This window comes from Daktulosphaira vitifoliae, unplaced genomic scaffold (genome assembly GCF_025091365.1).
Source record: "Daktulosphaira vitifoliae isolate Bord-2020 unplaced genomic scaffold, ASM2509136v1 Scaffold_4, whole genome shotgun sequence".
NCBI classification, from domain to species: Eukaryota; Metazoa; Arthropoda; class Insecta; order Hemiptera; family Phylloxeridae; genus Daktulosphaira; species Daktulosphaira vitifoliae.
Genome location: NW_026099575.1, coordinates 392,182 through 404,345, shown reverse-complemented (window position 1 = coordinate 404,345; position 12,164 = coordinate 392,182). Strand labels below are relative to the sequence as shown.

The 12,164-nt window shown below is 33.7% G+C and overlaps 3 protein-coding genes across 3 annotated transcripts in view; all 3 read right to left on the bottom strand.

Annotated features, from left to right (window-relative positions):
- The window catches only part of LOC126903782 (uncharacterized), a 94,119-nt gene extending 87,563 nt beyond the window's left edge, over nucleotides 1-6,556 (bottom strand). The window contains exon 1 of the mRNA XM_050682268.1: nucleotides 5,733-6,556. The gene's annotated coding sequence lies outside the window, so the exon portion shown is untranslated. The remainder of the gene's footprint in view (nucleotides 1-5,732) is intronic.
- Nucleotides 3,966-4,970, bottom strand: LOC126903767 (uncharacterized). Its single transcript, XM_050682241.1, has one exon. It carries the CDS (start codon nucleotides 4,968-4,970, stop codon nucleotides 3,966-3,968), a length of 1,005 nt encoding a protein of 334 aa, XP_050538198.1.
- A 77-nt stretch (nucleotides 6,557-6,633) lies between the features above and the next one.
- Nucleotides 6,634-8,895, bottom strand: LOC126903771 (uncharacterized). Its single transcript, XM_050682252.1, has 2 exons — nucleotides 6,810-8,895; nucleotides 6,634-6,757 (listed from the first exon to the last, which is right to left on the bottom strand). The coding sequence occupies exons 1-2, from the start codon at nucleotides 8,637-8,639 to the stop codon at nucleotides 6,680-6,682; spliced, it is 1,908 nt and encodes a 635-aa protein (XP_050538209.1). The 5' UTR covers nucleotides 8,640-8,895; the 3' UTR covers nucleotides 6,634-6,679.
- Nucleotides 8,896-12,164: the final 3,269 nt, after the last annotated feature.

Here is a 12,164-nt window from a genome sequence, read left to right as displayed (position 1 = left end):
CACAATTTCATACTAAATTTAAAAACTATAATTAGTATTTATTCATATATTATATTTTAAAATCAAAGAACTACTAATCAGGATATAATTAAAGAAATAAGAGTTCATGTTGCTTTTAAAATATTTCACCAATTTCTCTAAAGGAAACACTATCTACAGATTTGCATCGAAGCGTTTCTTATGATAGTGATTTTAATCACTGTCAGATATCATCTATACTTGTCCCCTCTATGACTCGTCCACACTGTGCCTCGACCCCACTGTGCTACCGTNTCGTCCACACTGTGCCTCGACCCCACTGTGCTACCGTTTTTTTTATTTATAGCTTGTTGGTAATTATATTTTATGTTCCATGTTTTGTTGTATAAATATACTGTACAATGATAAAACATATTGGCGTGGTAGCAAATTGCCATAATATCTGGTGCAATTTGTGTTACAAAGATAATAGTAATGTTTTGCGATGGGTAAATTAAGTATAATTTGGCGTCATTTTGACAAAGTCCATAAATTGTCTGCTAAATGTAAAGTATGTGATAAAATATGTTTAAAGTCTGGCAACACATATAATCTTCACTCTCATCTTAAAAATGCACACCAACTAAATTCAAAAATAAAGGAATCCTAAAACATTAATAGTCATGATTCTGACCTTTGATTGAGCACTGTTTTAATTATGTATCATTATTGAAAGGTAATCAATTGGACTAATGAATAAAATTTGTTAATAGTCTCGTTTTTAAATATATTCTGAAAATTTTTACAATTATTTTTCTCTTATTAAGATTTTATTTCAAGACTCATTTCACTAATAAGGTTGGATAAAATTTGTAATTAATTAAAAAAAAAACAATTTTTATTTTAAAAATTTTATAAAAAATGAATAATTTAATAAAATTTTAGTATATTCTAACATATTATAAATGTTTTTTAATGCAGTAAAATAAAATTCAAATAGTAGTAGAATTACTTTATCTTAAGTTTAGCTTTAAATTGAAAAGAAAAAATTTCCTTTAAGAATGTATGTATGCATAAATTATTATAATTTACCAACTAAATACTAGTTTAGGAAAAAAGTAACACATGCCCTTTATTATTAGAATTGGTTCTTTTATTAAATTTGTAAATTTCCATAGCAGGAGAAATGAAAAATTCAGAAATAACTGATGCATTAATTTATTATATTTGCAAGGATAATGTACCATTGCCCACTGTTGAAGGAAGTGGATTTAGACATTTTTTTTACAAGTGTCTTCTCCCTTTTACACAGTTCCATATATGAATACTATAAAAAATAAATAGGATTTAAAATATGACTATTTAAAGTGTTTTCAAATAACTTGAAGAAAAACAATAGTTTTACACTAACATCAGATATTTGAACCGATTTTCAAATGAAAAGTTATATTGGTACACTTTTTAGAAGGCACTAAATTTATATGTGGTATTATTTCAAATTACTTATTATGATCTAATTATTTATTTTTACGTATTTATTAATTAAAATGTATACATTTTTAAACATTAGGTGTACATAAGTTAAGTAGGTCTCATACATCTGAAAATATTAGTGAGGCATTTGAAATTATTATGACTTAATGGGAAATTAGTCAACACCAAATTATTGCTATTGTAACTGATAATGGTAATGTCTATTTATTACATTTGTGTACTACATTCTCATTAAATTTAAAATGTTCTTTTTTAACTGAAAAAAAAAACAGCTAGTGATATATTTGGCATATATAAAACAATCCCATGTTTTGCTCATACTATAAACCTTATAGCTAATAACGCATTAGAGAATTGTATTAATTTAAATCAGTTGAATGACAAAATTAGAAATATTCTAAAATTTATAAAAAATAGTGTTAATGCTAATCATGAATTAAGAAGTATCCAAAAAAATTATGGTAAATATAATATTTAATGTTTATTATGTTTTAAAATATGGTATTTCAGGTTTTACCAGAAAGAAAAGTTTTAAAATTAATATTGGACATCAAGACTCGTTGGAATAGTCTATATTATGTGATGGATTGATTTTTACATTTGTATCGTGTTGTTTCTACTATTATATTAGAAAGGCCAAATGAACCTGATTTAATAATAACTAGAGAAATATTGATTGTCAAATAAGTTAAAAATTTGATGCAACCACTTAAGGACTTGACAAAAAAAATCTCTGGTAAAAAATATACCATAATTAGTACAATTTTACCATTGATTAATTGTATCAATAGTGTGGCGAATACTTGTCAAAATACATCTTTAATTGGTATTGAATTAAAAAAGTATATATTATTTGAACTTGACAAGCGTTTAAAGAATCTAGAAATATTCAATGACTTTCCTCTAGCTACATTAAGTCAAAAACATGAAGTTCTTATACCCAAAATTATATTACATTGCTCGTCAAAAATTAAGTATTGTCACAACCTCTGTTCCATCAGAACGCTTTTTTTTTTAAAAAACTGGTCAAACAATATCTAAAGCAAGAAACAGATTGACGGTAAAACATTTATTTAAGCCTGTCTTCATAAGTTCTTTAAGTGAAGCAGATTGGTTTTCAAAAGTCTTATAATATTATAAAAAAAATTTATAAATGGTTATATTTTTATTTTATAAAAAGTATTAAATATTTATTATTTTAATTTATTTTTTCAAATAATTTGTCTACTTATTTTTGTTTACATATTACTTTTTTTTAATTTAAATAATTCTATTTTAATTATTTGAAATTAAATTATAAAGTACAAGTCATATAAGGCTCCAATAATAGATTAAATAAATTTAAGTTATGAGGTTATATAAAAAAAATTAAACCTTTTGTAGCATGTTAAATTCGGGAAATAGAATATATAAACTTATCATTATTGTTAATTCATTTATTTAAGAATAAATGTCAATTTCAAATCAAAATGAGTGATGCCCAGTGTTGTGGACTGTATGTCATTTTTCTAGTTGAACAGATTTTTGGGGTTTTATTATTTTTAAATTTTAAGTAACTCTATGAACGTTAATATATCAATTTTTATTCGTTTAAATTACAACTCTATGCTAAGAAATCACGTCGCCGACTGACTTAATTAAAAGTGGTGGTCAACGACCGTCCACGTACATGTTGATAACTATAGTCGGACCTAACATAGCGGGCGCCTTAAAACACTGTTTTAAATTAATGATTATTAAATAAATCAAATGAACAAAACAAAAAAATAAAATAAAATACTACAAATAAACCAAAGGAATAAGACTTATCAAATAGATTTAACAATTAGTATTCGACTATAATTATTTAAAAAACACACATTGGGACTCTCATAATTTATCTACACAAAATAAATATAAATAAATTAACAAATAAATAATCAAAAAATATTTAATTTTAACTATATGAATCATTGAAGCAATTTAACTCATTGTTTGGTTGTCCTCAAAAGGTAACGGACATAATTTTCTTACCGCTCTATTGCTTTCACCGTTTGTAGTCTTAATTGTCGCAGAATGTATAACATCATCTTTACAATACTGTACCGCTAGTACGCGACCCAACTTCCTATTCAATGACGCTACATTTTCATCGCGTAACAAAACTATAGTGCCAACGTTAATATTAGGACCCTTGGCAGTGGACCACTTCACCCGTTCCTGTAATTGAGCTAAATATCCGTGTCTCCATCTTTTCCACAACATTTGGGAAAAATGTCGCACAACTCAACCCAACCATCGATCCAACCGATTGGTTTTAACACCGGTTTCGTCCTCTTCTGACACAGACATAAGCGACTCTCCAATTAAAAAATGTGATGGTGTAAGGAATAGTGGATCAAATGGATCCGGGGAAAGAGTAGTCAATGGTCGAGAATTTAAGCAAGCTTCTGCCCTTATTAAAATAGTATTTAATTCCTCGTATGTTAAAAATGCCTCCCCTAACACCTTAAAAATTATAGTTTTCATTGACTTCACAAACCCCCAAAATGAGGCGAGCGCGCAGGAATTAATCGCCATTCCACGCCTTTTTCCGCAACATTCTTAATCAGCTGATTTTCGTACTCTTCAGATTGAAATAAATCGTAAACTTCTTTTAAATATTTATTAGCTCCTACGAAATTTGTAGCATTATCGCTGTATAAGATTTTTGCAATCCCTCGTCTATTAAAAAATCTATCTAATGCATTTAAAAATGACTTCGTGCTCAAGTCAGACACTAATTCAATATGAACTGCTTTTGTTGAAAAACAAATAAATATACAAGCGTAACATTTTAATATACATGTCCTTTTTCTAAGACTGTCCTTTATCATCAGCGGTCCGGCAAAATCACAACCACTTATTAAAAAGGCTCTTCCCTGTTTAAAACGACTAATAGGTAGAAGGCCCATAATGCGTTGTACTACAACCGGTCTATATCGGAAACATTTAATACAATGATGCAATACGCCTTTTGCTGTCCTACGTGCGTTCAATGGCCAATAATTTAATCTAACAGTAGATAACATCGCCTGCGGGCCGCCGTTCATTAGACGTTCATGTTCGCGTAGAAATAATAAACGCGCGTATTTACACTTATCACCAAGTAACACTATAGGATGACGTTGACATTCATCAATAGACAATGCATTTTTCAGTCTACCACCAAATCTAATTAAATGTTTATCGTCTAAAAACGGTCTTAATCGTAACAATTTACTTTTCTTTGACACCTCTTTACCGTTTATCAAACAACTAATTTCTTTGGCAAAATAATTATTTTGCACAATACGTATTAAATTAATATTTGTCCTATTTAAATCATCTGCATTTATAACACTTGTTTTAAACAATGTTTTATTTACTTTAATATCTATAAATCTTAAACAATAAGTCATAATACGTAAAATTTTATTTAAAGATGAAAATTTGTCTAACAAATTAGCTTCTTCTATTACATTACCAATAAATTTAGTTGTACTTTTTCTTTCCAACATATTGCTTGAAATTTCTAATACTCCATTATTTTGACTTGTTCATTCCGTTTTATCCCTACTCAACCAAGACGGTCCTTGCCACCATAACTGCATCTCATTCATCAACTTCGCTTCACATCCTCTAGAAAGCATGTCGGCTGGATTATCCTGAGACCGTACATGAGCCCATTCTGATGGACAAGATAAATTCTGAATTTCACCAACTCGGTGAGCAACGAATGTCTTCCAACTTGTGGATGGAGAAGATATCCATGCCAAAACTATATTTGAGTCCGTCCAAAAGTACTTTTTTATAATATTTAATTTTAACTTTTCCATAACATTATAAAATAACCGTGCGAGTAATAACGCTGCGCATAGTTCTAATCTGGGTATAGAAATTACCTTTAATGGAGCTACTTTTGATTTCCCACAAATAAGCCTTAAACTATGTTTAACNTCCCACAAATAAGCCTTAAACTATGTTTACCATCTATATCGGTGCATCGTAAGTATATACATCCACCATATGCCTTTTCTGATGCGTCCGAAAAACCGTGTATTTCTATTGACGAAATATCTTTTTCACACGTTATTTTTTGGCGACACTTTTAAATTATTCAAAGTTAACAAGCTGTCGCGATAATTTAATCAGTTTTCACTTATATTATCAGTTAATACTTCATCCCACGCTAATTTTATGTTCCATAAACTTTGAATGAAGAGTTTGGCTCTTATTATTACAGGTCCTAAAAGACCAAGCCGATCATAAATACTGGCTACCTCAGATAATATTTTCCTTTTAGTTAAATCACTTTCCGGGTAAATATTTAAATTTATTTAAAATATAAGCATATCATTAGCGGGGTCCCACGTTAGACCAAGTATTTTTGTTATCGTTAATTCAAATGCACGTTCGTTATTTTTATTTTCAACCGTGTCGTCTACAACTGTGTTTTTATTAGATAACCACTTACACAGCGACACACCGGCTCATTGAAATATACAGATAAGATCGTCGCGTAACTGAACAGTTGATTCGATAGTGTCTGTGCCTCCTAAATAGTCGTCCATGTAAAAATTATTTTTTATTTCAGAACAAGCTGATGGATAATAATTTTCTTCCTGACTAGCTAAAGTACGTAAACAAGCAGTTGCTAAAAACGACGAAGGACTCATACCATATGTGACTGTTGTTAATTTATAAGTTCCTATAGGCATTGTTGGTGTTTCGGGCGATCTCTTACGACTAAAAGATCTTCGATAAATTAAATGAAACGTAAAAGAATGAAAAATATAAATATGCGTTTATTATATGTACGCGAGCGGTGCGCTTTACAAAGGTAGACTAACTGATTTTAAACCCGGACGACTATGCAGCCGCCGAACAACGATAAGATAAAACAACAATAGATACACTTTTTGTGTAGGCCTAAACACACCGCCCGCCTTGAAATATTTGTTTCAAAGTAAAAGATAACAAAAAACAACTATAATCTAAAAAAAAATTTCGCAACAACTAAAACCGTAAAAGGTAATACAAAAATACAAGAAAAATTAATATACAAATAATCATTAGAAACAAATTCATTATGGAAAATTAATAATTAATCCCACTCGGGATATGACACACATATATATATATATATATATATTACAATAACTACGAATCATAAGAANATATTACAATAACTACGAATTATAAGGAATTTAAATAAATTACAAACTGGCTACAAACTGTTGCCTTCAAAAGGTAACGGACACAATAACCTGACCGCTCGTGAAAACTCGCCGACGTTAGTGCGGACCTTTGCTGATCGTGCCACGTTGTCATCGTCACAGTATNACGTTAGTACGGACCTTTGCTGATCGTGCCACGTTGTCATCGTCACAGTATAATTCCATTACACGCCCAGCTTGCCATTTGAGTGGTGGTAAATTTGTCTCTTTTACCAACACAATAGTTCCAATTTGTAACTTAGGCCCTTTCGTGCTGGACCATTTGGTTCTTTCCTGTAGTTGAGATAAGTACTCTTGGTGCCACCGTTTCCAAAGTACTTGGGTGTAATGAGAGACTATTCTCCACCTATTTAAGTGAGTAATAGGCGTGGTCGTCTCGTCCTTTTCCGGTATGGCAGTCATTATATCGCCAATTAAAAAATGACCTGGTGTGAGATAGGTTAGATCAGCCGGATCAGAGGATACTGGAGTTATTGGTCGCGAGTTAAGTACCGCTTCCACTCTCGTTAGTACAGTTAATAATTCTTCGTACGTGAGCCGAGCTTCTCCTAAAACGCGATATAGCAAACTTTTCATACTTTTGACCGCAGCCTCCCAAAGTCCACCGAAATGTGGTGCACGGGGTGGTATAAATCGCCACTCAATTCCTTTGTCCGCTTGATGAGAGAAAACGGATCGCTGATGTTCTGGGGACTGGAAAAGTGCGTACACCTCCTTTAAATGCCGACGCATGCCCACAAAATTTCGGGCGTTATCACTGTAAATTATTGAACTTTTGCCACGTCGATCAAAAAATCTGTTCAACGCCTGTAAAAATGTCTTCGTTGACAAATCGCTCACGAGTTCGATATGTATCGCCTTTGTCGCGAAACATACAAATATGCTGATGTATCCTTTGTTACATGGTGCCTTACGACGCAAGCTCGTTCTTATCATGACTGGACCCGCAAAATCTACACCACATATGGCAAATGCTCTTCCACTCTGTACCCGTGAACCAGGCAGACTCCCCATGATCGGTTGTACTATTTGAGGTTTCAGTTTAAAACAATTAACGCAATTGTGTACTATAGTACGAGCCAAACTTCGCGCTTTTAAAAGCCAGTAGCGCTGCCTAATAGAGGCCACCAAGGCTTGAGGTCCACTGTGCATCAAATCCATGTGTTCTTTACGGAATAATAATTTTGTGTAACGACAGTTATCCGGCAATACAATTTGATGTCTCTGATTGTCATTTAACGCCATAGCGTATTTTAAACGACCTCCGACGCGTATAATATTATCCCCATCAATATATGGACTAAGACGCAGTAGTTTACTTTTTTTTGACACATTCGCATTTGCACTATTTAACTCTCTTAATTCTTGCCGAAAATGTGCACGTTGAATTATTTTGACGATTTTCGTATTTACTCTATCTAGTTCGTTTACCGTTAACGGCCCATTATTTTTATCACATACTGCTCGATTCATGTTATACCGCCAGCGTAGGCAATACGCCGTCACTCTGATGATAAATAATAACGACGACCTTCTAGATAACAACGAATAACATTTATCGTACGCTACGCATGCAACAGTCGTAATTGTTGTTTCCTCCGTATTTTTGGCTTCTGGTGTATTGTTTGTACTACTGTATTGTACACATGACTTCGGCCGTTTCTCGTACTCCTCCTTCAACCAATGGGGACCGTTCCACCACATCGCATTAATTCGCAATTCGTTTGGAGTACAGCCACGTGATATTAAATCAGCAGGATTGTCCTCCGAGCGGACATGACGCCAATCATTTATGGACGTTTTGTCTTGTATTTCACCAACACGATGCGCCACGAACGTTTTCCATTTAGCAGATGGAGATGAAATCCAAGCTAGGGTTACGCTCGAATCGGTCCAATAAAATTGTCGCTCGAATTTGCATTTCAACTTCGGCACTATTCCGTTTACCATTCGTGCTAATAATAGGGCTGCGCACAATTCTAGTCGAGGCAGCGATATCGTTTTTATGGGCGCGACCTTGGACTTCGCTTGTAGCAAACGCACCGTGTGCTGGCCGTTTTCGTCAGTACTTCTAATGTAAACACATGCACCATACGCTCTGATAGATGAATCGGCAAAACCGTGTAACTGTAATGTAACGATTTTATTTTCACATAATATATATCTTGGAATACTGAACTTATTTAATGTTGTTAATTGTGCACTATAATTATGCCATTCTACAGCGACTTCCTCCGAAACGGGTTCGTCCCAACTGAGTTGAATGCACCACAAACGTTGCATGATAATTTTTGCGACAACTAACACAGGTCCGAGCAAACCAAGGGGATCAAAAATTGTGGCTATATTCGATAAAATTGTTCGCTTTGTTATATTGTTATTATTTATTATGTTTTCACTTAATGTATATTTAAATGAATCCGATGGCGGATCCCAACACAGGCCTAATATTTTCGTCGTGTCGTTATCGATAATACGCGGACCGTCACTATCTTTATTTTGTTCGGCAGGTAATAAACTACCTATTAAACTATTATCGTTTGATGCCCATTTCCGTAAATGTAGACCGGCACCTTTCATTACGGTAATAATATTGTCTCGTAATGTTATTGCCTCTTCCCGTTTCATTGCACCGCTTAACCAATCATCCACATAAAAATCGTTAACTAATGATTGACACGCGTCAGGATACTTACTGAATTCACATTCAGCTACCTTTTCTAGGGATTGGTTATAATTGTCATTCACCGCGAGGAAAACCGCCGTTTGTTGATTTATACTATTGAGTTGATTTTCCGATGAACCGGCAACCACCCATCCGAACTTTGTTTCCTGAAATACAGGACCGCCTGGTCGTGGCTTTATTTTACCTGCAGACATTAAATCATAGAAATGACCAGCTCCTATTAATAGGTCAATCTTCTGTGGCACGGTGAAACGCGGATCCGCTAAGACTATAGCTTTCGGAACCACGCAGCTATCATTTAGTCGGATGCCTGGTAGGTTACTCGTAATGTTCTTAACTACTAAACATGACAATGTTACTGAATAGTCATTTAAACGGGAGTTGGCTGTAACCATTACGCGCGATTTAATTCTTTGTACGTTTCCACCAATTCCTTGGACGCTTTGGTCGACATGGGTTTTAGGTAACCGCAAAATCTGTGCCATACGTTCGGTTATAAAATTACTTTGTGATGCAGAATCTAGTAACACACGACACTGCTCCCATTCACCACGATTACTCTTAACCAAAACAACTGCGGTTGGTAATAATATCGGCGTAGCGGCCGGTAAGCTAGTATGTGCACTAACGGTTACTAATTCATTTTGAACTACTTGTTCTGACTCGCTATTTTCCGAATTTTCCGTTACGTTTGTTGCTGAGTTGAACTCTGACTGATCGGTCCGTGCACTTAAGTGTAAAAGTGTATTATGTGGCTTGCCACACTTAAAACAGCCTCGAGCCAAACATTTTTTCTTAGGGTGTGCCTGTAGACAATTCCTGCATAAATTGCGCTCACTAATGCGCTTAATGCGTCCAACTACGGACAAGGCCAAAAGACTAGGACATCGATACACCGAGTGATTTGAGTGACAATTAAAGCATTTTTTGTCTGAATTTGTCACCGCATAAACATTGCTCCGTACCATAGATTTTCTGACATCTTGACTATGGGTAGCCGGTGCTGTTGCTGCCGTATTCCCTACACCAACGTCTGACGCGTTGCTGACTACCCTACTCAATTCAGATAGCCTTTTCTCCGCAATCGTACTGGCTTTAAAGTATGAGTCTTCAAAATCAGCTCTATAATTTTGCTGTTCCTCTACGTTTATCCCTTCTAGCATGTCGATTTTCAACTGTACTTGGTAGTACTCACTCCATGCTTCCTCAATTTTTTCTCTCCTAAGCCGAATTTCGATTAGGTCCGACTTTTCGTCTTGCACAAACTTTAAAAATTTTGTCAATGCTGATTTTAATTGACCTCTCCTTATGCTTAATCGCGTAACTTCATTTTTGCGATTATCTTCAGGCATAATTTGTTTTGTTAGTTTTTACCGATAATAAATAATTGTTCCAAAAGAAACCAAATGCCTCAGCTGACCGTTACTAATATATGTATATATATATGTACGCTCTATTAACTGTTAGAGAGCGTTCGTGGTAATTTGAGCAAAGTACAACTATAACGATAGTACCACAATAACCGCTGTACGCCGACACTATAAATATTGCGCACGGGTTTTTTACACTTAACTATATTTGTTTCACAATACTTATGACGATATCTAATGCACTTATACGAACTTTAAATTAAAATACGTTAATAATATATAATAATATTATTNATATATATATATATATATATATGTACGCTTTATTAACTTTAGCAATCGCTGCTGCTACGCACTACGTTGGGCAGAAATTAACCCTTTTCTAACTCGATGCGTTAGAATTATTTACGAACACGCACGTACAACGCTTAACTCACGTACCCTAATAACGCACTTTCGTTACGCAAATTTTCGCACTTTCACGTTTCCGATATTCACTAGACTTTCCGGGCGAAGGACCATATGTTTCGGCGTGATCTCTTACGACTANCCATATGTTTCGGTGTGATCTCTTACGACTAAAAGATCTTCGATAAATTAAATGAAACGTAAAAGAATGAAAAATATAAATATGTGTTTATTATATGTACGCGAGCGGTGCGCTTTACAAAGGTAGACTAACTGATTTTAAACACGGACGACTATGCAGCCGCCAANAAAGTACGTAAACAAGCAGTTGCTAAAAACGACGAAGGACTCACACCATATGTGACTGTTGTTAATTTATAAGTTCCTATGGGCATTGTTGGATTTTCTCTCCATAATATTCTTTGGTAATCACAATGTTAAGGAACTAAATTAATTTGTCGATACATTTTTTTTATATCTGCAGATAAAGTAACTCTATGTTTTCTAAAACGTATATTAAAATAAAAATCATATCGTCTTGTAAGACGAGACCTTTTAATAGTACGTCATTCAGTGACTTACCAGATGACATTTTACACGACGCATCGAATACCACACGAAGTCGTGTTGTTGTGCTATTATAATTATATACAGCGTGGTGCGGTAAGTAACATATTTGTTCCCCAACTATGGGTTTCTTTTCACTAATTTTCTGCATTAACCCAATATTTCGTATTCTTTCATAAATTTACTATATTCCTATTTTAACTTTTCGTCTTTTTGCAACTTTCTTTCCATATTAAAAAATCTCTTTTTTGCTATCTCGTATGATTCGCCTAATTTATAATTTTCCCCTTCTTTAAAAGGTAAATAAACCATAAATCTACTGACATCGTCTCGCTTAACCGTATTTTCAAAAAACTCTTTACAATTTTTATCTTCTAACGTTAGAGGCTCGGCTGTTCCTACTTCTTCCAAACACCAAAATTTAGATAACATATTGTCTAATTG